The 23638-nt window shown below is 43.8% G+C and overlaps 2 protein-coding genes across 2 annotated transcripts in view; both read left to right on the top strand.

Moving 5' to 3' along the window:
* The window catches only part of LOC121365702 (nucleolar RNA helicase 2-like), an 11275-nt gene extending 299 nt beyond the window's left edge, over positions 1–10976 (top strand). Inside the window, exons 2-15 of the mRNA XM_041490102.1 lie at positions 347–616; positions 1282–1357; positions 2060–2238; positions 3727–3844; positions 4691–4876; positions 5370–5515; positions 6183–6332; positions 6840–7001; positions 7719–7838; positions 8622–8695; positions 8882–9041; positions 9351–9485; positions 9865–9909; positions 10407–10976. Of these exons, the coding sequence (XP_041346036.1) occupies positions 347–616; positions 1282–1357; positions 2060–2238; positions 3727–3844; positions 4691–4876; positions 5370–5515; positions 6183–6332; positions 6840–7001; positions 7719–7838; positions 8622–8695; positions 8882–9041; positions 9351–9485; positions 9865–9909; positions 10407–10616 (2031 nt within the window). The 3' untranslated portion in view covers positions 10617–10976. The remainder of the gene's footprint in view (positions 1–346; positions 617–1281; positions 1358–2059; positions 2239–3726; positions 3845–4690; positions 4877–5369; positions 5516–6182; positions 6333–6839; positions 7002–7718; positions 7839–8621; positions 8696–8881; positions 9042–9350; positions 9486–9864; positions 9910–10406) is intronic.
* Positions 10977–11858: 882 nt separating this feature from the next.
* LOC121365680 (nucleolar RNA helicase 2-like) lies at positions 11859–23319 on the top strand. Its single transcript, XM_041490064.1, has 15 exons — positions 11859–12194; positions 12319–12603; positions 13657–13732; positions 14707–14885; positions 16023–16140; positions 16772–16957; positions 17651–17796; positions 18049–18198; positions 19038–19199; positions 19779–19898; positions 20368–20441; positions 21192–21351; positions 21932–22066; positions 22469–22513; positions 23001–23319. The coding sequence occupies exons 1-15, from the start codon at positions 11859–11861 to the stop codon at positions 23166–23168; spliced, it is 2340 nt and encodes a 779-aa protein (XP_041345998.1). The 3' UTR covers positions 23169–23319.
* Positions 23320–23638: the final 319 nt, after the last annotated feature.

Genomic DNA, 23638 nt, shown 5'->3' with positions numbered 1-23638 from the left:
CGGGCGGCCACGTGCGCGGGCGGGCCGGGCCGCGGCCTCGCCGCGTGTGGGGGCGGCCCCGCCGGACGCGCTGGGCCTGCCCGAGCCGGCCGGGAGCCCGGGAAGCGCTTTCCCCGGCACCCGGAACGGGGCAGAGCCCCCAGAGCGAAGGCCCGGTTGTCTCGTGGTCGGTAACGTGTCTCCTGAGCGGCGGCGGCCGGCAGGGATCTGTTGCCTTGTGTCAGCCACCGCCCCCGTCAGTAACTAGAACGTGCACTTGAAGCTTTAACTGTTCTGCGCCCTCTTCTCTGTTCCGTGTCGCTTGGATCCACGAGCGTGTGTTTTCATTTGCTCTGTGCCTTGTCAGAAGGAGAAAAAGGAGAAGAAATCTAAACGCCGGGACAAGTTTCAGAGGGGAAAGACTCAGACAGATGACAGCGAGGAATCCGATGAGGAGCGTTATGCCCCGAAACCCAAGAAATCAAAGAGTGTCAGTAAACAGAACGGTCACACGAAAGAGGAAAGCCTGGAGAAATCGAGATTGTCCTCCCTTAGCAGCAAATCGTCCCGCAGAAGCCGGCAGAGTAGTTCTAGTGAAACGTCAAGTGAGAGCGAAAGCGAGAGCGAGCAGGATCAGGTAAAGCTAAGGACTGGTTTTAGTTATAGTGATGTGTTGTGGCTTTTAACTCCTGCATTGTAACCCAGCCACGTGTAGGAGGGCTTGTATTCCATTCCCTCCCCCCCTTCCTAGTCTGTCGAAGGTGCTGTGAAATGTCAAGATCTGAAGTTTTTGAATTGTTCAGTCTGCCAGGAATTTGCAAGAGTTTTGAATTATGAAAGTGCGTCATGGTTTCCTCACTTCAGCAGCCTGGTGCTGTGGTAGCTGTTGCTGGACAGACAGATTGCACTGAGATGGGGCTTTAATATGATTCAGCATCACGAGGTGTATGTGATTTTTGGGGTTGTCCTTTACAGAGCCAGGAGCTGGACTTGGTGATCCTTGTGGGTCCCTTCCAACTCATGATACTCTAATTCATTGTTTTCAGTATTGGTTTGAGTGTTTTGCATTTACTGTGCTGTTAGGTATGAAACAGCCTTAACCTCCAGATCACTTTTGCTAACTTTGTCCAAGTTTGAAATACGATGTTAAAACAAAGAAGGCTCTTTAGCTGCAGCTGTGACACTGTCACTGGCGAGTATGACACCAATGCCTGTGCTGAATTTACTTGAATTACCTTGAATTTACTGGCAGTCATGTAATATTCACGTGAAATCTTACCTGAGTTTTTGTTTACCTAACAGGAGTTGACTGGAGAACAGAAGGAGGGTGCTTTCTCCAATTTTTCTATTTCCAAAGAAACTGTCCAGCTTCTTCAAGGTAAGTTTTTAGGCAAGGTGTGACCGTAGAATGTCAGTGATCTCTGTTGTGTTTTTATGCTCAAACACCCTGGATCAATAAGCTTTGAGATGTGCTCTGCTCGTGCCCATACAAGCATGGATGCTGTGCAGAAGACATTGATTGCCTGCTCTAAATACACCTTTGAACACACACTTTGCAGTGTTGTCCAGTTCAGCCTTTGCAATAAATTTCTAAATGACATGAGCCAAGGAAGAAAAATAATGTGTGAGAATTTTTCAGTTAAAGGTTATTTTGGTGTGAATAGAGGAAAACCAATTATATTTAGTGTCTTTGGTGTTTGTTCGTACATGAATTAGTATGAATTAAGAACAGAAGGGGTTTTGAGATGTGAATTATTTGAAAGGAAGAGATTTTCCTGGATAGTTGAGGAGTACTGCATAAATAAAGGCACAGTGCTGACAGTCTTTCATAAAGGCTGATAACTTCCTCTGTCCCAGCTAGCTCTGTGTCTGGTGGTGTGAAGTGGGAGAATAAAATGAGCAGTCCCAGGGCACTCTTTGCAGATGACTCATCTGATCAAATAATTCAGTGGAGGTGATGATACAGTCCTGACTTACTTTGGAGTTGATGGAAGTTCTTCTTGCAATAATTTCCACTGAAGAGTGTGAAAGAACACTTGTAAAATGACCATATTAAGGAAATCTCTTGAAATTGTCACAGCTCGAGGAGTGACGTACCTGTTCCCTGTGCAAGTGAAGACCTTCAACCCAGTGTATTCTGGCAAGGATGTCATTGCTCAAGCACGAACTGGAACAGGGAAAACATTCTCTTTTGCTATTCCCTTAATTGAGAAGCTTCAGGGAGAGTCACAGGAAAGAAGAAGAGGCCGTCCACCAAAGGTAACTGTGCCTGGCTAGGATGGTGATTTTGCTTTGTCTTACATGTAAAGGGTTCAGGTTTTTTCAGCTGCTGGACCAGCTCTTCAGGTCTGTACAGGGGGAAGTGAACCCACATTAAAGGTGATTTGAAAGCTGTGTCCACTGCATCCTGTGCTGCCTCCCAGCCTCTGAAGAGGAGCAAGGAACACAACAGCTCTATCCACTTGTCAGTTCCTTTTTCTGCCACAGGGAGACCAAAACTACAGGTGGTCAACGTGTTCCTGTATAATTTTGCTCAGTCACGTTACCGGTGACCATCTAGTGGCTCCTGGATGCTTATTTCTCTCCTAAGCTGCTAACAGATTAGTTACTAATTCTAACTTGACAGCTTGTTAAAAGCTGTCTACTCAAACATGTTTCTTTCTAAAACATGTAAACAGTGGGAGGTTTTAAAAATAGACTTCATTTTCACTAGGAACACCACCAAATGTTGAAGCTTCTGCTCCAGAAAATGCAGATTTGTTATGAGCTGTGTTCATTCTGCTAAGGAATGCCACGTGTGGTTTTTCACTGAATTCTTACGATGCCTCAAAAAAAACCTAGAGAGGCCAAGGCTGAGTGTGTCCTCATTAATAATTTTTGTCAGTTTGTTTCATCTTGTCAGTCATCTCACAGGTTACCTAAAGTGCCTTCCAAAAGTAGCACTGGCAGTTCTGTGTGCATCTGCCCATCACATTGCTTGGCTGACTGAGAATGCTGTCTCTAGATTTGGCAGAGTCTTTTGGAGAAGGAAAGGCTTTCTTCAAGGGAGACATAAGCCTTGCAAAAGATTCCAGACCTCACTGCCATAATGCACTGCTGCCTGCTTTTTGGTGGTGGGTTTTATGTTGGAGGAGGTACTGGGATAAGGATGTTAAGGTTCCTTTGTGAAGTGAGTGGTCCCAGGTTGGAGAGCACTGCTTCAGTCACGTTTGAAACGCGATCAGTTCAGCTGCCTGCAGGAGGGAGGGCTGCATGCTGGCAGGGAGGATGGCTCCCTGGGTGCCTCTGCAGGGCTATGGATTAGCACAGCAGCTCTGCAGACAAACATGTTTCCCCGAGCCACCGGGAAGCTGAGAGAAAGCTGACCGCTCTTCCTCGCACCTTCTCACAGACTGTGAAACAGAAACCTTTTGTGACCGACATCCTTCAGTCTTGCATTCAATCAGCGTGTGCACGTGTAGAAGAAAACTTGTAGCTGGTCTGTTCAGGAGCTAAAGTTAAATAAGATTTAAGTCTCTCCTATCCTGTTCAAAAAGAAGTTATTAGCCTGTCCTAAATGAGTATATGTTGGAGGAGTTTAATGATGTTACAAGAGACTTGAGCAGTGTGTTTCTCCAGCCTTTGCTTAGATAATTTTTTTAAAAAATTGTACAGAGGGTCAGATCTAAATTAATAATCAGAAGTCTAGTGGTTTCTTGGCAGAAGCCATGCTGAGAAAACATCTGTTTTGTCTTTTTTTCTGTGCAGGTTCTAGTTCTTTGTCCAACAAGAGAGCTGGCAAATCAGGTTGCCAAAGATTTCAAGGATATCACAAGGAAGCTGACAGTAGGTTGTTTTTATGGAGGAACTCCCTATAATGGACAAAGTAAGTGACTCTTAGGACTAATAATTTAAATATTGATTGACTTCCAAATTTAAGAAGTGCAGGTGGTTCTTTCCAAACACACACTTACAGCTCAAGAGGTGCAGACTGTTCATGGGAAATTCAGCAGTTCAAAATGTATCTTATGGAGATAAATAGCTGTGGTTCTCACTTATGTTCTTGCTGTTACTTACCTACTCATGTACCTTAAATTGATGTGAAACAGAGTATGCTGTGTATGTAACCTGTATCTGGGTTTTTAGGTTCTTGTAAACCCATTTTCATTTAAAAAGTTTAGTCTTAGAGCTGTGACTGGGTGTGTGTTTTTTCATATGATTGGGGATATGTAGAGTATTTGTAAAGTGGAGAAGAAATTGTTATGACAGCATAATTTGCTGCCTTGGTGATTGTAAACAAGGAATGAGAGTGAGCTCTTTCATTGTGATGCATCTTGAGACATTAGGGATGATTTTTTTCCCAGAACCTCAGGAAGGAGTTGATTTCAGTAACTTGGATAGTTAAATAAATATTTTTTAAAAAAGTTTCCAGTTAAAGTAGATAACTTGGGAAGAACTGACTATTTCTAAAGAATATTAAAAGAAGCTCACCCTTGCTACTTTGAAGCACAGGGAGAGGGAAGGGTGGTAAGTTGTTTTTTTTTTCCCTTAAGGAAGAGCAGTAGATTTTCGGCCCTACATTTTTTTCCAGATTTTCTCTTCCAGTTCATCATTTGTTCTCACTTTTGTAAGGAGAGTACTTACAAATGATTTAAGAAGTTGTTTAGTTATTACCATGTGTTACTGCTGCAGAGAATGCTCCCTAGTTCACTGCTGACTCCTGTCTTCCCAGTTGACCTCATGAGAAGTGGCATTGACATTTTGGTTGGGACACCTGGTCGAATCAAAGACCACCTGCAGAATGGCAAGCTGGACCTTACCAAGGTCAAACACGTTGTACTGGATGAAGTTGACCAGATGCTGGACATGGGATTTGCTGAACAAGTGGAAGACATTTTACGAGTTTCATACAAGAAAGGTAATCTCAATATTGAAACAAATAGTAATATTTAGTAATATTAGTAATAATTTAGTTGGTGAAAATTCAGGTGTAAAGTGATTTTGTGTAGAAATTATTGAATATTATGTATTGTGAATATGTGGGATTCATTCACAGAACCTGTGCAGAGCTTGAACTCCAGTACCTAGGGGTCTGTAAATAAATGTCTTTGGCACCTATCTTTAAGTTGTGCTTGGACTTCTTCAAATTAAAAGGAGTTAGTTTTTTACACTTTTCACTGCTTGAAAACAGACTGGAGTAACTTTTTCATAATCTTGAAATTATTTAGACTTTCCAGAATATTTTTTACTCAAGGTGTCAGTAATGCATAAATTTAAAAAGCTTGATTGGCTTCTTTACATTAGGTACTGATATTTATCGTCATTTTTAATCACCCATATAATGGACTTGTGTACATCTGTTAGGTGAAATGTATGAGGTTTGTGAAGCATTGTTCTCTTTTCTTGTTAAGATTCTGAAGACAATCCCCAGACCCTGCTGTTCTCTGCGACTTGCCCACACTGGGTGTATGATGTGGCTAAGAAATACATGAAGTCTAGATATGAACAGATTGACCTTATTGGGAAAAGAACTCAGAAGGCTGCTACAACAGTAGAAGTGAGTAATCTCATGTGAAACGTTTTCAGGCTTTTTCCCTTCTCCTTTATGCTACAAAAGTCACCTCTTCCTAAGGTGCATTATCACAGTGATGTTGGAAGTTGTTTTGAGAATTTTTTCCAAGTGTAAGGCATGTTACAGCTGGTCAAGTTGGTTTTGGGTTTAGGATCTGTCTTACATCACAGGTAGAGAGAAGATTTCCTTGTCAGTTTTGTGGGTTTTCAGAGGAAAGCAGTACCTGAATTTATTCAGGTTGTAAGCAAAAGGCACACATTAACATCAGCCTGCTGCTTTTAATTCTCCATGGACATCCCAGTTAGCTTCTGGTATTCTGCATACAGGATACTTCTTATCAAACTTCCTGTAGTATCTCACCTCAGGAGCCCTTTGCTTGCTGTGCAGTAAACACCATAGCAAGCCATATAATACATATATGCTAGAGGCCTGATTTTCTTTTACTGTAATTATTTTGCTGGACATTAGACCAATTGTGGTGGGCATAAATAAGAGTCTTAGGGATTTTGGATGATCCAGGATCGTGAGTTAGCACATTTTCCCCATCAGGGAACTGTATACCTCTTTACTATTTCTGTATTTAATAGTTCCAAATGTATTTTAAAAGAATCTTAACTTTACATAAGCTAATCACTGGAATGTTTTTCTGTAGCATTTGGCAATAGAGTGTCACTGGTCTCAGAGAGCTGCAGTTATTGGAGATGTCATTCAGGTCTACAGTGGCAGCCAGGGGAGGACCATTGTCTTCTGTGAGACCAAAAAGGAGGCAAATGAACTGGCTCTGAACGCTTCAATCAAACAGGTATTTTATCATGTGTATTAAGTAACAAAACCTGTCAGAGATGTATCAACCCCATGTTGACACCAGACCTCTGCTGAGTAAGTTTTAAAGAAAGAGTTTCAAAGTGCTGGGGCAGGCTTTTGTGTGTGGTCAGATAGGATTTCACTCTTTCTCGTGGACATGGAACAAAAATTTTGGATTACTATTTTGACACAGCCAGGCATTGCACAGATGGTGTGGATGGCAAGTTAGGGCAGGGTTTTCATGTCACAGTAATTAGACATGAGCTGAGACCCACATTGCAGTTCTGGTTTCCTGGCCTTGTTAAAGGCCTTTGAGGTATATGAATGAGAATTACTGAGTACATATTGTGAGACACCTAAAATATAAACTCGGGTAGTTCAGTTCTTCTTTTTTATCTTGCCACTCAGTACCTATCAAATACCAAGATTTTGTACCCAAAACTGACCATAGAATGGAGCACTGTCTTGGATTTTGGTATGGTTCTAAAATAATACTGTTTTTCAGGATTGCCAGTCGTTGCATGGTGACATTCCTCAGAAGCAGAGAGAGATCACACTGAAGGGTTTTAGAAATGGTTCATTTAAAGTTCTGGTTGCAACCAATGTAGCTGCCCGTGGTTTAGATATCCCAGAAGTTGACCTGGTTGTACAAAGCTCACCACCAAAGGTAGGAGACTGTTATGTTGGATGTCTTGTAGTAATCTGTAGTTTTGTTTTCAAGTAGTGTAATGCTGTCAGCTGATGATACTGACCACACCGAGTTCATCAGCATTGTGCTTAAGGGAGAGAAACGTCCAGATATGTAGAAGTAGTTTCTTAGAGGATTTTTGGGGAGTAAAAAACATGGTTAAAGATTATTTCCTTAAAATGTGTTCTTAGGAGGCTGTTCAAAGCCTTCCCTTGGAAGCTGGGTATGGTGATGGCAAGGCTGGGAGCAGTGGGAGGATTGATTCTCTTTAGTGGGGATGAATGTGAGGTGTAGACCGCAAGATTGAGAACATTGGCTGAAATGAAAAGGGTTTAAAGGAAACAATGTAATGTTTCAGTGAATAAGCTATTAATACTGCAGTAACCATGCTCCCATGGATATGCAGGAGGAGAACAGGATTGTTGTAGAGGTGCACACACTCCAAATGTGTGGTGGTGCATAAAGAAAAGTTGATTCAAGCTCATGGCTCTGGTTTTCAAGCCATGATTTCTCGATGATTATGGAAAAGCGTATTTGGTCGATACTAGTGAAACAATGTCTTCTGATTTAATTCTGTGATGCAGTTCCTGTGCATTGTTCAGTCTTAACCATAATGGCTTCTACAAGTGCTGTGGATGCAATGAATTGATGAAATGACAATGAATTAGGTGACTCATAGGCCCTCTGTTTCTGAAGGATGTGGAGTCCTACATCCATCGCTCTGGGCGCACAGGCCGAGCTGGGCGGACTGGGATCTGCATCTGTTTCTATCAGCGAAAGGAAGAATACCAGCTGAGACACGTAGAACAAAAAGCGGTACAGTACAGCTTTCTTCTCATTGCCAGACTCATTGGTTCAGTTGCAGAATGCAGTTTATAAAGCACCCAGAGCTTTGGGTACCTTGAGGAGGGTGGCTGCAGGGTCAGTTACTGTGGAGCAGGGGGAGCACTGCAGGTTCTAACACCCACTCCTTTTCAGCAAATGCCAGTAAGGTTGTCCTTGTGGAAACGACAAAAAACTCACAGTATTTCCACGTGGTGTTCACCCTGGTTATCATTTGATCAGTGATGTGCATATGTGCAGCTTTCCTGAGAACTGTTGCTTGCATTTTTGCACTTTGTGCAGTGTTCCATATGCTGTGGAACACTATATGCAACACATATGCTATATGTGTTCCTCAACAATTAAGTATGTGGTTGTGATGAGATAGTTTATTCCTGACACGTAAAGCAGTGTTACATTTAGACTAAGGCTCTGTAATTTGTACTTAAATCCAAATCTGTCAGACTAAAAGTAGTAATTTAGAAGTTGTAGGACTCTGTTTTCTCCAGAAATGTACCAAAATGGTTTGTGTTTTCAGTCTAAGGTCACTGAATCATTTAAGCCGACCTGGTACATAAAAGCCTTCTAAGTGTTACTGTTTTCCTGTAAGCTTAACCTTTCAATTTTCACTAGGAAAAATTGGAAATTAAAAGGTGAAAATAAGAAGAACAATTACAGACTTAAACGCTTGTTGTGTTGGAGTTCAGTACTGCTTCTTTAGAACTGAGTTATTTATGGTCTGCAATTTTTATTTGTCTTTTGCCTTTTAAATTTCAGGGCATTACATTCAAGCGTGTTGGTGTTCCTACCGCAACAGACATAATAAAGGCTTCCAGCAAAGATGCCATGAGGTGTGTTTGGGCACATGCCCTGTTGTATCTTCCTGCCTTCCCAGTTCAGAAGGGCTGTTTGAATTATCCCTTACTGTCTCTTTGAACTTTCTCACCACTGTTGATATCTTGGATTACTGTGATTTTTTTCTGTTCCAGAGCCTACTGGTGTATAAATTGTTCATACTTTTTGCTTTAACTACTTAGGTGCCTGGATTCGGTTCCTCAGACTGCTATTGAGTATTTCAGAGAATCTGCTCAGTTGCTAATAAAAGAAAAGGGACCAGTTAATGCTCTGGCTGCAGCTCTGGCCCATATTTCGGGTGCTACTTCCATTGAACAGCGCTCACTGCTGAACTCGGATGTGGTAAGGAAGGAGGGGGTATGGCTTAATGCTTGCCTTGGAACTGGAAAGAAACAACACACCTCTGTGTTGTGTGAATAGAGAATTATTTATCTCCTGACCATTTTGTTTAAGAGCTATACTTAAGCCGGTAGGAACTACTTATTTTGTTAAAAGCAACGATATAGTGGCTGTAAGGATACTTGATGCCCTGTAGCAGGATCTACTTGAAGATTTAATTACTAAACTGTAAATTGGCAGGTTTCTCCTGTCTGATACATGCGCTGAAGCTTACTCCTCTGCCTGAGTGGAACATGCCCCATTTCTTTTTAGGGATTTGTTACAATGATACTACGCTGCTCTGAAGAAATAAGCAACATGAGCTATGCCTCTCGAAGGCTGCGAGAAGTGCTGGGTGATGATATTGATCGGAAGGTGAACAGGATGTGTTTCCTCAAGGGAAAAATGGTAAGTTTCTGTTTTGTTTATTTGATACTGGGCTCTTCTGAATGCAGCCTTTTCTTAGCAGTTGTCAGGGGAGCTGTTTGGTCTTTTTCTCTATTCCAAGCACTGTTGATGATGGGCCTCAATCTGTTTTTTTAGTGTTTAGGGCTCTGCTGATATGCTCAGGAGGTAGGATAATGCATGGCTATGGGGATAGCAGAACAGGTAAAAGGTATGAAGCGTGTTAACTCTGCCTTAATGACAAGACAGAAAAGTGTTTCTTAGGACAGTCAGTTCTAGAAGTGCCTCCCTGTCAGGTGTAGATTTGTGGGATCTGTTGTTTTTAGTTGCAGTCACTTAAAATGCTTACCTTGTATGCATTAAAATGATTCTTTCTTTCTAGGGTGTGTGCTTTGACGTTCCTGTGGCGGACCAAAAAGAAATAGAGGTGCGTTCATTGCAAGTTCTGAGTGCAGCAGGCTCAAGATGAAACTGGCTGGACTGCCAGAAAACATGTTAGACAGAAAATATGTAGCCTTTCTCCTGCCTTTCCTGATGGCAAAAGGGATGGCTTGGAAGGAATTGAAGAACAGAACAAGCTCACAGTGTTTCTTTTCTAAGGCATTCCCCTGAGACCAAAAGTCTGTAACTTGGAACTTTTGCACTGAGAAAAGTGGTGCTGGATTCATCTTTCTTGGCAGCAAGCTTTAATCCCCTTTTCTCTGTTCCCTGCCTCCTGTTTTCACCCCGAATTCTCTCCACAGTAAAGTGAACTCAGATTTTTGCTTGGTAGCCAAAATTACTGATTCCTTCAGTTAGAAGCTTGAATCCCGTATATCAGCTCACAATTTTTACCTTTTCAGTTGAGCAGATTTAATAATTATTACATACCCTGTATTTGTATTCCTAGAACTTAACTTGCTGTGTCTGACTTCATTCCGATAGGCAAGGTGGGAAGATTCCAAACACTGGCGTTTGTGTGTGGCCACTGAATTACCAGAGCTGGTCGAGTCCATACGAGGAGGAGGAGGGAGCGGTGGAGGGAATGGCCGAAGCTTCTCAAGCTCCAGGAACGGTCGGCGTGGTGGCTCTGGTAGAAACAGGTTCAGGAGCAGAGGCCAGAAACGAAGCTTCAGCAGAGCGTTTGAACATTAACTTCAACAATCCAGAAGTGAGAAAAAAATGGGACTGAAGTATTTTATATTACATTACACTAGGCTGTTTCTGTGTGTTTGTACCATTGGGGAAAATACTTCATTAAGATTTTTTTTTTGTCAGTACTACTTTGCTCATAAACAAGGTTCTGTTCATTTAAAAAAGTACAAAGAAAAAAACCCAAAAAACCTGCAAGAAAAAAATAGTTTCTTTTGTTTCTCATATTGCTCTTTGAATCTTTCCATAATATGTCTGTTGCGTTCAAAACTGTAGCCTGGTTCACTGTATAATACATAGATCTGAATTGCTGCTCAAACCTGTACATTTTCTGATAAAATTAAATATTATTTTACAACTTCACATTTTGTTGTCACGTATTTGAAGCAGTACTTTGCAGGTGGAGATGTGGGAAGGTGCCAGACTGGGGAGTGTGGCACTAGGAGCCCTTGAAAGAAAAATAAATGTTTGGTTTTTGTTTTGTGGATTTGTAACGAAGCTCTTCTTTCCCTAAAACATAGTAGTTTTTAGTTTATGTCCAAAATTGTCACTTCTTATAAAATGAGGGTAGGAAAGGCAGTTTCAGAAGCATGAGGGGAAAAGACCCTGAGGAGCAGAAACTGTGAGGAGACCCATAACCCCGTGAGGGTGTTGCAAAATGTGGAATATGTCAAGATTATCGTGTAGGTAAGGATGTTCTTCAGTGTAAGATGTTTGTATGTTTTCAAATCTAATCAGCAGAATTAATAGCAGCAGCCCTTACTCAAGGGCATCCTGGAGCTAACAAGCTGTAAGGATAAAGTGAATCAGTATGTTGAAGTATATCTATGTATACATTGTTGGGTTGGCAAAATACTCAAGGTCCATGTATCCTCTGGGTGAACTATGTTTTACTATTGTAACTAAAAATCAGGGCTGTGGGTCAGGAAGGCGCTTACCTAGGGCGTCAACTCCCTTTTCCGAGCGTGTGGAGATGTTATCTGGGATTACTTAACATGTATGGAAAGCACTAAGCAATCCCTATGGAGGGGCTGTGCTGGGCACGTTCCTAACCCTGAATTTCTGTGTATGAACGGTGGTGGTGCCACACATGTGCAACGCCACCGAGCACCCGGCCTTGCGCAGCTCCGAAATCATTACGGTCTCTCGAGTGTGTCATTGTCGGCTTGTTGCACACCTGGAACGAGCTCGGTTTGGTGGGCAACCGGGAGAGCCCCGTGAGGGGAGCCCCGTGAGGGGAGCCCCATGAGGGGAGCCCCCTGGAGCGCTCCGTCAGGGGAGCCCCGTGAGGGGAGTCCCCTGGAGCGCTCCGTGAGGGAGCTCCCGGCGGCGGCGGAGCTGACGGAAGGCGCGGGGCGGCGCGGCGGAAGGGGCGGTGCGGGCGCGGCGGCCGCATGGGAGCCGTGCCGCCGCGCTGAGACCGGCCCCGCCACTGGCACTGGCAGCAGCGCTGTCGCCGCGCACCCGCCCGGGGAGCAGCCAGCAGCCATGCCCGCCGCCGAGCCCGAGCACAGCCCCGCCGAGCCCCAGGCGCCGGCCGCCGCGGAGTCGCTGCGGCGCGGCCGCCGGAGGAAGGTCAAGGTGGGAGCGCCACGTGCGGCCGCGGGTGCGGCCATTTTGTGCGGGCTTGGGGGGCTTGAAGCCGGCTGGGGGCGGGCAGCGGGGAGGAAGGGGTTCCCTCCGGGTGACCGCGGCTTTCCCGCAGCAGGAGGAGACGCCGGGGAAGAACGTGAAGCAGCAGGTGAAGGCGAAGCGGCGCGGTAAGGCCGAGGCCGAGCAGGCGCAGCCCGAGGAGAGCGGGCTGGGGGACGGCGACTTCGAGCCCCCCGTGCCCAAGAAGACGAAAAAAGTCAAGGAGAAGAGCAATGGTTTGGTAGGAGAGAGCGACGCGTCCCAGCCGGCGGTGAAATCTGCCCCCGCGGTGGGCGGCAGTGTGACATCCCCGGCTGCCCAGAGCGTGGCGGCCGGAGAGCAGGACAGCGACGCCGAGGTAGGGATGCTTTGCCAGCAAAGCCTTTGTCTTGGTTAATTAACGTTCCGCTAGTAATTAGTGGGCTTGCTAACGCGTAGTGCGCGCTGTGTGGAGACTTGAGCTGTGGGGCGGTGTGGGAGCACGAGGCATCTGTCGGCGCTGTGTCGCGGACACGGACATGTTCCTGGGCATGGGGAATGCCGGCATCCCGCCTCTCATCCTGCCCCGCATCCTGCTCGGTCCCGGGCGGCGAGTGCGGCTCGGTAGTGAAGGCACCAGCACGTGGGAGCTGCTCTCCACGTGCTTCCCCTCCCGGCAAATCCCGGGCGGGTAAATGTCCCGCAGGGAAGGCGGCTGGCTAGGGAGCAGTTCCGTGTGTGCTGCTCTTCGTGTCACGGCTTGTTGGTGTCCCACAGCACAGAGCTTTCTCCCCGCTGCACAGGCAGCCACGGTCCAGAAACGTGCTGTGCTTTCTCTCTCGATGGGAGCAGCTTTGAAGAAGAATTGGCCAAGTGTTCTGTAGTGGAAAGACACAGTTATGCTCATTAATTCACGCTTCTCACACAAACGTGCAAGGGCCTTTCTGTGGGTAGTTTGTGTCTAAGGTGGGAACATGAATCAGGAGAGTGCTTTTTGTGCCTCAGGTGTAACGATGTGACCTATTGGATCTCTGAAGTAAAAGCCAAATTTTGTGTTTTGACTGTTTACTCATCTGTAAAGTTCAAAGCTGTTTGCATGGTGTAACACATAGAGGGAAAATCCTGCTTTGCACAGTGAATTGTGACACCAGATGTGTTTTCTTGTGAAAAACATTTTTCTCAGGGTTTCAGTGGACTTTAATTAAGATTTTTAACAAGTAGTTTCCATTTCCTGACTTGCTAAGCATATATGTACAAGTGGCTACATCAAAAGGGTTTTCTTTTTCATTGACTAGGAAGGAGGTATCTGGTTAAATTGTGCTTGTAAACTGCACAGCTTTTATTGAGAGGCTGTGTAGAGTATGTTCTATCCTCCTCTTGGAGGAACATGAAGTCTTTTTTCTGATTTTTGTTTCTTTTTAAATCATATTAGGAGCTGACAGAAGAAGAAAAAGAAGGCGCCTTCTCTAATTTTCCTCTCTCACAAAACACTGTCAAGCTTCTCACAGGTTAGTTCATGTGGTAGAAGACATTTCTGTAAATGTTTGGTCAGAATTGTGTTCTGTTACCTACGTAAGCCAAGTGTAAATATTCCTAAATTGTGTTACATTTGTATGGTAAGGATGGCATGAGAAATCGCTGTAGATTCAGAGAATCTGCTGTTGTTAGTAGAAAAAAAGTTTTCTGGTTTGTTCAATTTCAGATGCCTTAATACGAAATTATTCTTCATGGAGTGGTTATTCCTAGATAAACATTCTAGAGACATATTTCTCATCAGCATCATTCTGTGTGTCTTTTGTTCCTATGTCTGCTGTCTACAATATTGCTTCTTAGACAAGCCTAATGGAGTTTTGTATATGAAGAATATTTGCCTTGTAAGAACAGATTTTCAATTCTTAAAACAGATTGTTTATTCTCATAGATAGTTTGGGGCATTTTCCTCTCTCTTTGTGATTAGTTTTGTTGAGGAAGCCATTGCTGTAGGGTTCTTGTCCTCTGTGTTGGGTAGATGTGCAATACTTGTCTGTCAGAAAACATTCTTACTGCTTTCTGCTTTCCTTGCTCTGAAGTTTCCTTTGGATGGCTCGTTTCACTTCCACTGTGCAAAATCTCTTTGAAGTTTTAGAATGTTTTGAAACAAACTTCCTCACCTTCTTGCCTTAAAAACCCAGCTACCACAAAATCTTGAGCTGTATCAGAAAAAACATGCTGGGTTTTTTCCTTCTTCTCCTATTGTCTCAAACTGTACATAACAAAGAAGACTGTATTTCATCGTGGATACTCAACACTCACTGTGTGGGTGGAACATATTTTGATCTAGAGTAGAAATAAACCACAAAGACACATGGTTTTCTTTTAAGTTGCAATTTCTGTTGTGTGCAGGATTTGAGGTGGTGTGCCCTTCATATTTGGGCAATTTATATATGAGGACTTCTCATTTTTAGTTCGCCTTTTGGTGAAACCTCTTTCAATTATCTTCCAGCTCGAGGTATAAAATACCTGTTCCCTGTGCAAGTGAAGACTTTCCAGCCCATATATGATGGCAAAGATGTAATTGCTCAAGCTCGAACAGGAACTGGGAAAACCCTTTCCTTTGCCCTTCCACTGATTGAAAAACTCCAGAGTGTCTCGCAGGATGGGAGAAGAGGCCGTGCACCAAAAGTAACTTACACTTCAGGGTTTACATCAAAACCTTAGAGCATGGCAGGTTTTCAAAGTGATTTTACTGTTGCTTTGGGGTTTTCTGTTGGGGACTTCTGTCCTTTACTGGTTTTTGTAATAGTGGATGCTTTGCTCAGATCAGGAGATAGAGTGTGACAGAGTTTTGCAGCATCACAGTAATGGCACATTCTGTGTTTGGGGTCCCCTGTGCCTGTGTTTGGGCAAACAGGGCACTGCAGCGGTGCCTAGGGACCTCCCAGGCTGCTGTCCTTGGGCACGTAGCACGCAGCTTTGGGGTTCAGTCCCCTGCCTCTTCTGAGGTGGTGTTTGAGTCACCTGGACTTGTCCCTGTTTGCTGAGGTTGTTTCTCACTGTAAATCCCACAGTGATAACTGAAGGCTTTGGGGTATTTTTTTCCCCCCTCATGTCTGGATCCTCAAGAGATGCAAGTGGAGTTTAGCAGGGATGGAATTGGTAACCTGATGCCAGTGATCAGATACCTGTTTCCATGCATTGCAGTGCATGTATTTATCATTAGGCTGCAGAACTATATACAGTCTGCAGATTCATTGCCTGCTTTATCTGTTTATTTTATTAACTGTAAAGGCAATGTAAATTTTGAAATCTTACTGCCTGAAAGATTTTAAGAGATTAATTCAGATCTTTGTTCTATTGGTTCATTCTTAGATATTGGGGGGAAGGGTAGATACTGGAGGAAGGCAGATTGTGGAGAAAAGGAGGGATGTATGGCTGGAGTGCATCATGCTATGTATGTATCTTTTAAAATCTAATTACACCAGATTTAGTGACTGTTCCTACTCAATGAGCTGTACCTTCATTGCCCTTGGTAATGTTGCTGAAGTGTCTTTTCTGTGGCTTTTAACATAAGAAAGAAAATTGCCGTTGTTCTAGTCTTGGTTATCTTGTAGCACTTACCCTTGTTCCCTCTTGCTGGCCCTGAGGCTCCCTGTGGCAAGGAACATTAATATTGCTGGGTTGCTGGGAAGCTGTGGGCACCTCTACAACAAGTGTGGAGTGCAGATGGGAGTGGAAGCTGTTTGACACGAAGTAAACTCTTTTCTCCTGCACCTTCTCCCAAGCACAGCTGCATTTTTGTCTGGTTTTCTCTCCCTTCAGGTGCTGGTTCTTGTTCCAACCAGGGAACTGGCCATTCAGGTAGCCAAAGACTTCAAGAATTTCACAAAGAAACTGTCAGTTGCTTGTTTTTATGGAGGAGCTTCATATAAAGAACAGAGTAAGTAAATGCCAAGGAATTACTAATGGATTGGAGCTGACTTTCCAAATGCATCCCATAAGTAAAAATGGGCTTTTTGCCCCCTCAGACTTTGAGTTTGGTCAGGAACTCAATTGGTGTGGCTTTCAAAGGAAGCACACAGCCTGGGTTGAATTATTTTAGTTCAAATAAATCTTCAGGGAAAAGAATGTTTGTAGTTCTGTGAAGTGTCTGTTAATTTCTTCTTTATTGTGTTTTTGTGTGGACATAGACCAGGACTAGGTGACAGTCCACAGAAAGGGGAGAACTGTGTATGTGCCTGTGGCTCTGTGGATCTTCAGAGGTAGCTGTGACCAAGTTTAGCTGGAAAATGGAAGTGTTTCCATGTAGTAGAGCTCTGAAGATTTCTAATGTCAAATGATTGTTGCTTGGAAATTGGTGTATTTCCTGTAACTTCAGTGAGGTTTGGCTGGTACTCCTGACAGAGCAGCTAGGACTGCTGTTAACTTCTGTGTCTGTTACTTTAGATGTTGTGCTTTATTCTGAGGTTAAAGGGCAGCAGCTTGTTGCTTCTGAAATGAGAAGTGTTGCTGACTTCTTAACATGTTGTCTCTTGGCAGTCTGACATTGTCCTTGTTTCTCTGTCTTCCAGTTGATCTCCTTAAAAGTGGCATCGATATTCTGGTGGGAACTCCTGGCCGGATCAAAGACCACATTCAGAACAGCAAGCTGGAACTTTCCAGTGTGAAGCACGTTGTTTTGGATGAAGTGGATCATATGTTGGACATGGGCTTTGCTGAACAAGTGGAAGAGATCTTGGGATCGTCCTATAAGAAAGGTGAACTGAGACATTAGGGGAGAAATAGGGGCAATGCAGAAAACACAGTTATGCTGCTTTAGAAACTTCTGGTGCATCTCTAACTTAAAATCTCTGTGTGATGCTAGAAAAGGGGAAGGTAGAGTTGGAAAGGGTTCAAAGAGAGGTGTCAGAAGGCTGAAGTGCTGGAGTGGCATCTCTGGAAGGAGTAGAGTGAAAAAAAGGGGAAAAAAGGCAGCAAACCAAACTCCCTAATCTCTAGTGTTCCTCGTCCTGAGTGAGGTGACTTGAGCAGAGGGTTGGGGTTATGGTCTGTCTGTACTCTTGTCACCACACAAAGCTGACAACGAGGGACTATTTGCTCTATTCTGATATAGTGGGTGTTCAGCAAAGCTGTCAGGTATGGCACAGAAGGAGGTTATTTTAATGTGTGGAACTCCTTGCCACATTTCACTAGTTCCAGAAGTTTTTGAAAGGCTCGAATTTTTGGAAATAGAAATCTCAGCGGTTAGTAAGGGCAAGACTTTTCACTGTGGCTTTGAAAGCCATGAAAAGCTAATTGCTGGCAGTGTTCCTTACACATATGTGTAAACATATTTTACAGACTTAGTGCACACAGAAACCTGTCAGTGTGAGAGCAGCTCTGGCTCTTTTATCAGTTCTCAAGTGTCAGGGTCTGTTGAGATATCTGAAGTCGATGGCCTTTCCTTGCAGGCTCTGAGAACAACCCGCAGACGCTGCTGTTTTCTGCAACTTGTCCACGATGGGTTTATGATGTAGCAAAAAAATACATGAGAGAGGAGTATGAACAGATTGACCTGATTGGAAAGAAGACTCAAAGGACAGCTACAACTGTGGAAGTGAGTTCTGCTGCAGAGCAGTGCAGGTCCTGAGAGCAAATGGCCTTGATAAAATGTGTTATGCATTGACTTTATAAATGGGCGTGTGGAATGACTTTTCACATGGTTGACACACAGATTTTGTAAGCAAAGCTTTCATGTGGGACCTGTCATTTGCAAGCTTAAAACAATGAAAATGCTTTTTTGGTTCATTTTGTCTGTTGTGTGTGTGGCTTAGATTTATCATAGGTTTCTTGTTTCTTTCCCAAACAGCACTTGGCCATACAGTGTCGCTCATCTCAGAGGGCAGGAGTTCTTGGGGACATCATCCAGGTCTACAGTGGCGCCCGTGGGCGGACCATTGTCTTCTGTGAGACCAAAAGGGAAGCAAATGAGTTGGCTATGAATGCTTCTCTCAAACAGGTACTGGGGCTGAGTGGAGAGCAGTGGTTGGGGTTGCCAGGGGTTGAATGCCCTGAAATAAATAGGGGGTTGCAACTGCGTGGATAAAATTGTTTCTGTGCCTGGTTTTAAGACTTGTGAAAGCTGTTTCTAAAAATTCAACTTTGAAGTTAAAATATCCTCTTGACAGAGATTATGAATTTATTCCTTTGGCTTTAAAATAGTGCAGGACACAGATCAATAGGAAATACACAACCTATGCTGAATAAACAGGAGATAGTAATAATTGTAAGAAACAGGGAGCTGGTTTCTTATATTAGAGTGCTTTTTGGATTCCCATCTCTTAATGGCATTTGGTCTTTGAACAGTCATTCAGGAAAATACAGCTAATATGGTAAAATGAAATGCCTTGTTGCCCTTGGAAGGTTTGCCAAGAGTTTGTTTGGAATGTAGGTGATCTGTTGAGCAGGTCTTCTGTGCTTGCCTGAATTACTGCCCTTTTTCTGAATGTGAAGAAAAGTGCTGCATATTTTTCAGAGAAAATCCTGTTTGATACTAAACGCTGATTTATGGAGAGTGGACAGTGGTGAGAATACATGGTTTGCCTCGTATTAGAGAAATCTCATTTACCATCCACATTAAAAACTTGCAGCAATAATTTCTGCCTGTTGGCCATGCTGCTTTCACAGTAAATCACAGAGAAGGATCCAGCAAAGCAGGATGCTTTATATTCCTTTGTTATCAGCTATGTAATTATTTTCTGTTGCTCTGCACAGTGTTTTGGGGTTTACAGTTAATCTTTAGATGCTGCAGCCTAGACTCCCATTAAATGTCATGTTAATGGCTTGTTTTACTGACAGGATGCCCAGTCCTTGCATGGTGACATTCCACAGAAACAGAGAGAAATCACATTAAAAGGCTTCAGAAGCGGTGTGTTTGAAGTGCTGATTGCAACAAATGTAGCTGCCCGTGGTTTGGATATTCCTGAGGTTGACCTTGTTATACAGTGCTCACCACCAAAAGTAAGTCATTAGAAGAAACTAAAATTGGATTAGGCTTTTTTTTTTTTTTTTTTGTGCTGGGATAGTGGTTTATTTCTCTGTTTCATCAGAAATATGTTCTCTTCCAATTCATTTTTGAGTTCGTGATTTTTTTTTGTAAATGCTAGGCCTAAAATTTTGTAGTTACAGTTTTACAGTTTGAGCTTTGATTAAAGTCTTGGGTTTTGTTTACTCTGGAAGGTCATAAGATCGGTTTTGACATTGTGGAAGTTTCCTGAATTCTTTCTGAATGTTGCTGTGTTTTGTAAAAATTCTAAAATGTTTCTGCTGTTTTTTTTTCATCTTTTGAAACTCCAGTGGAGCTTTTTATTTAAAAAACTTGAAGTGTCTGTCAGCAGTGTTTGATGAAGCTGATCAGCCTGCTTTGGGTGGGGGAGCACATGCAAACTGGAGTGGCTTATGTGCAGTTGTAAGTTTGGGTATGAACACATCATGTATCACTCATTAGGCTTCTGAATTTGAGTTTAGCTTGTGTTTAATCTGAAATGTCAGCAGTTTAAGTAACACAAGGTTTTCTGACGTTGCCCTGAATTTGTGAAGGATGTGGATTCCTACATCCATCGTTCTGGACGCACGGGCCGAGCGGGCCGGACCGGCATCTGCATTTGCTTGTTTCAGAGAAGAGAAGAAGATCTTCTGAAACAAGTCGAGCACAAAGCGGTGAGTTGTACCTCAGAGCTCTGCTTAAGGAAATTAATCAGCTCCTAAAAGGACCCTGCCACTCTTAGGCTTTGTAATCATGGGTTGCTGAGTCCAGAACGGGAGTCTCCTGTCCCATAAATGAGTAGGCCTAAAGTGCTGATATTTGGTGTTTGTAAACGCTTCTGTGTCGGGCTGTTCCTGCATTGCCTGAGCTTTCCCCTGCTGGCAGTCCCCCGTGCATGTCAGCAGGCAGGCTGGGACAGGAATGCCTAAGGCAGACTTGCATCAGAGTCTGCTTGTACATTGGAGTAAAGTAGCTCCAGATTAACAAAGCTGGGAACTTAAAAGTTCATTTTAGCTTTAGAAATGACTTAGCAAAGAGTGTGTTGATCTTGCAAACAGTAAGTAGAGATCTCAGTAATGTGATTTAGACAGGATTGAATTGTAGACTGCTGAGAATACCTTTAATTTGTTTTCTTGATTTCAGGGTATTACCTTTAAGCGTGTAGGCATTCCCTCTGCTACAGATGTAATTAAAGCTTCAAGTAGTGATGCCAAAAAGTAAGTTTATTCTTCTGTTCTTAAAAAAGATTTAGAGATGTTGTTGCTCTAGATGCTTAGAGCTTAATGCACATTTTTAAGGGATCAGGCCTGTATGTGAGCATGGCTTTGCCTTTGTTGTAGAAGTCAGCTGCTTTGTGTATAGACAACATAAGATGGCATCAGTAAATCTGTGTGCTGAACATAGACCTTTTCATAGAACATAATGTTCTCTAAGTTATTGCAAAAAAATAACCTTTGTTTATAAAATCAGAAATTAGTGACAGAAGAGGGAAATACTGTCATGAGGAGAAACTGATTTTGTTTGCTCAGATGACATGGTGGAAGCAGCGTGCAAAAAGCAATACTTGGTATAATGAGGAGTTACTCTGCAGTAGTGAGGGTGTTTCAGCCCTGGCTTGTGTTTCCTTGTATTATTTCTGAGGGTTGTGGCTTTTATTCCATGCAGCTCTGTTTACATTTGCTGCCCCTGTGGTGGAAATTGCCTTGAAGCAGGTTATTATAATTAGTGAGGATTTGACCAGTATGAAGCAGATGATGGGCATGCTGTTGGGTTCACTGTGTCCTGAAAAATGGTGGGGGGAGCTGGTGTACCAGAAATAGCATTACAGAAATATTTTTGTTAGTTTCCTATCTTTTTTTTCCCCACTGCCCTTTTCAGAAATAAATGGTTTAGGGTATGTCTTGCACGTGGCTGCACTTCACAATGGCCGTTCCTTATGTCTTTAAACCCACCTTGTAACTGTGTAGGTTGCTGGAGGCCGTTCCTCCCTCTGCAGTGGACTACTTCAGAAAATCAGCCGAAGAGCTGATAGATGAGAAGGGGGCAGTGGCTGCCCTGGCTGCAGCCCTGGCACACATTTCTGGGGCAGCTCACATCCAGCAGCGCTCCCTGCTCAACTCCACAGCCGTAAGTAGTGATGCACCCCTGGTAACAAGGATGGATGCGTGAATTGCTTGTGTGGCATCTCTTTCCCAGGCTTTTTCAGCTGGGTTTCTGGATAGCTGTTACCCCCCAGGCTCCTGCTGTGTTGCTTGTTCCTTAGCTGAAATCAGCTCTTCCCAGGAGAAACTCAAAATCAGTAAATTTTCTTGTGATGAAAATGGAAAGAATTTCTCCAGAGACTGAAGTGACAGAAGATTTTGATGCTCTAAGAGAGTTTAACTAATGACATTTTACAAGCATGTAGGTTAGTTTGTGCTATTGCAGTTTTCTCCTTATCAAGAATCTTTTACATTTGTCGTATTGCAAGTATGGCATGTGATTGCCTGATCTCAAAGAGATCTTGACTGAAGGAAAGTACATAATTTCCATTTTCTAATGCATTTAGGGAGAATGTGGCCCAGGTCATGGTGTGGTAACCCAATTTTGCACATACCGTGTGACTGAACTGTGGTTCTTGTATCGGTTTGAGGGTTTTTAATCTGTTTTCTAGCAGCAGGTTTGACCAAGTTTAGCTTTGCTGAACATTTTTCTCTGTTTCCTGCAGGGCTTTGTGACCATGGTGTTGAAGTGCTCCATAGAGATGCATACCATGGGCTATGCCTGGCGGGGGCTGAAGGAGCAGCTTGGGGAGGAGGTGGATAACAAAGTGTCTGCAATGCGTTTCCTCAAGGGGAAGATGGTGAGATGGTGGCCCAGCCTTGGGAATGGAGGGATGTGGGGCTTTGTGTGTGTTCTCATGTCACCAGTTTGTGCAGGGACTGAGGCTGGAGTGCTGAAGAACTGGTACAGAATGTTGGTACTGCGTTGTCCCTCCTCAAACTCATTTCTCAGGAAATGATAACCTATCTTGATTATGCTGTTTATGCATATGCTGTTGGAAAAAAAAGAGGCTTTGATATTAGTTGAGTGCTTTAAAACACTTACTAGAGACATTGCTCCTAAATGATAATGCAGGAATTGCCTCCTAAAAAAAAAGCATCAGAAATATATATATATATATATATATATATATCGTGGGATTGGTTTTGAGGCCTTTATTCTTTCATTGTAAATTTGTGCCTTTTTTGTTTGTTTTTTTTAGGGTGTGTGCTTTGATATCCCTGTTGATGAGCTGAGTAATATACAGGTATGTTTGTGTAGCCAGAGCTGGCTTTAAAATCTGGTGATTTGGAAATTGGCAACTGCTGTATAAGATTGAGTATGGGGTGGTTAGGGAGGTTTGTGGTTTAATAAGGATTTTGCATAGACAACAGTGAAAGAACACAGCAGAACCATTAGTAAGTACCCTGCCGTGCCTCTTCTCATTTCCGTTCCCATGATATCACCTGATTTCATTAAACAAAATTCTGTGCTCTTTGGCTAGTCTGTGTTTTGGCCTCTCCAGTGTATTTGAGAATTCACCAGTTTTCTGTTGACTTCCCTCTTGTCCCTTGTGATTGTTTATCCTTTGTCACAGGACTGTGAGTATCTCCCAAGGGGGATCTAATGGCCTGTCTTGGCAGGGGTGGGATTTGTCTGGGAATGCCTTTGCATCCAGCGTTGCTTCTGGTGCTGCAGGTGCCTCGGACAGGCCTGCAGGCAGGTAAACCCTGGTTCCCTCGCTCTGGTTTCAGGAGCAGTGGAGGGACACGCGGCGCTGGCAGCTGTCGGTGGCCAGCGAGTTGCCTGAGCTGGAGGAATATCCCCAGGGTGCAGGACGAGGGTTCTCCAGGTTCGGGAACAGCAGGCAAGGAGACTTCAAGAGAAACGGCTGGTTCAAGAATGGAAATCGGGGACTTTAACAGAGCGCTCGATTGACCTCCGCTACAGATAATGGGACTGAGCTGAATTTTATGAGGCAGTAAAAGCCTGTTAGACGCTCCTCTTTGTCTTTATTCCTTGATAAAGCAGCCTGTTTTTAAGGATGGCGAAAAATCACGTTTGCTGAAGTCACTGGGTGTTCTGGGAGATTTTTTTTTCTGCCCAGCAAAGGAGGTGCTGCCTGTAAGGGCATCTGTGACCGAGCAGTGGGCGTGCCTGGAAACTCAGCCCTGCGAGGGAGCAGAATTCATCCAAGCACGGACAGTGACCACTCCTTGCCTCTTCAGCAGCGCTAAAAAATCGGGTTCTGAAATAAATTTTTTTCAGAAAAATCGGACATCCCCGCCCGAGCCCCGTTCCCCGGGCGCTCCCCGCGGGTGCCGGGGCTCGCTGTCCTTCGGGCCGCTCCCTCTCTCTCCCTCACGGCGCGGCCATGGCGGGGGCGGGGGCG

This window comes from Pyrgilauda ruficollis, unplaced genomic scaffold (genome assembly GCF_017590135.1).
Source record: "Pyrgilauda ruficollis isolate IOZ18807 unplaced genomic scaffold, ASM1759013v1 scaffold98, whole genome shotgun sequence".
Lineage (NCBI taxonomy): Eukaryota > Metazoa > Chordata > Aves > Passeriformes > Passeridae > Pyrgilauda > Pyrgilauda ruficollis.
This window is presented reverse-complemented; position numbering and strand designations above follow the sequence as displayed.

Coding starts and splice junctions, on each gene's coding strand:
- LOC121365680 (XM_041490064.1), top strand. CDS start 11,859: ATGAGGGGAGCCCCCTGGAGCGCTCCGTCAGGGGAGCCCCGTGAGGGG. Junction 14,886..16,022: donor GAAGAGGCCGTGCACCAAAA/GTAACTTACACT, acceptor CTCTCCCTTCAG/GTGCTGGTTCTTGTTCCAAC. Junction 17,797..18,048: donor GGACAGCTACAACTGTGGAA/GTGAGTTCTGCT, acceptor TTTCCCAAACAG/CACTTGGCCATACAGTGTCG.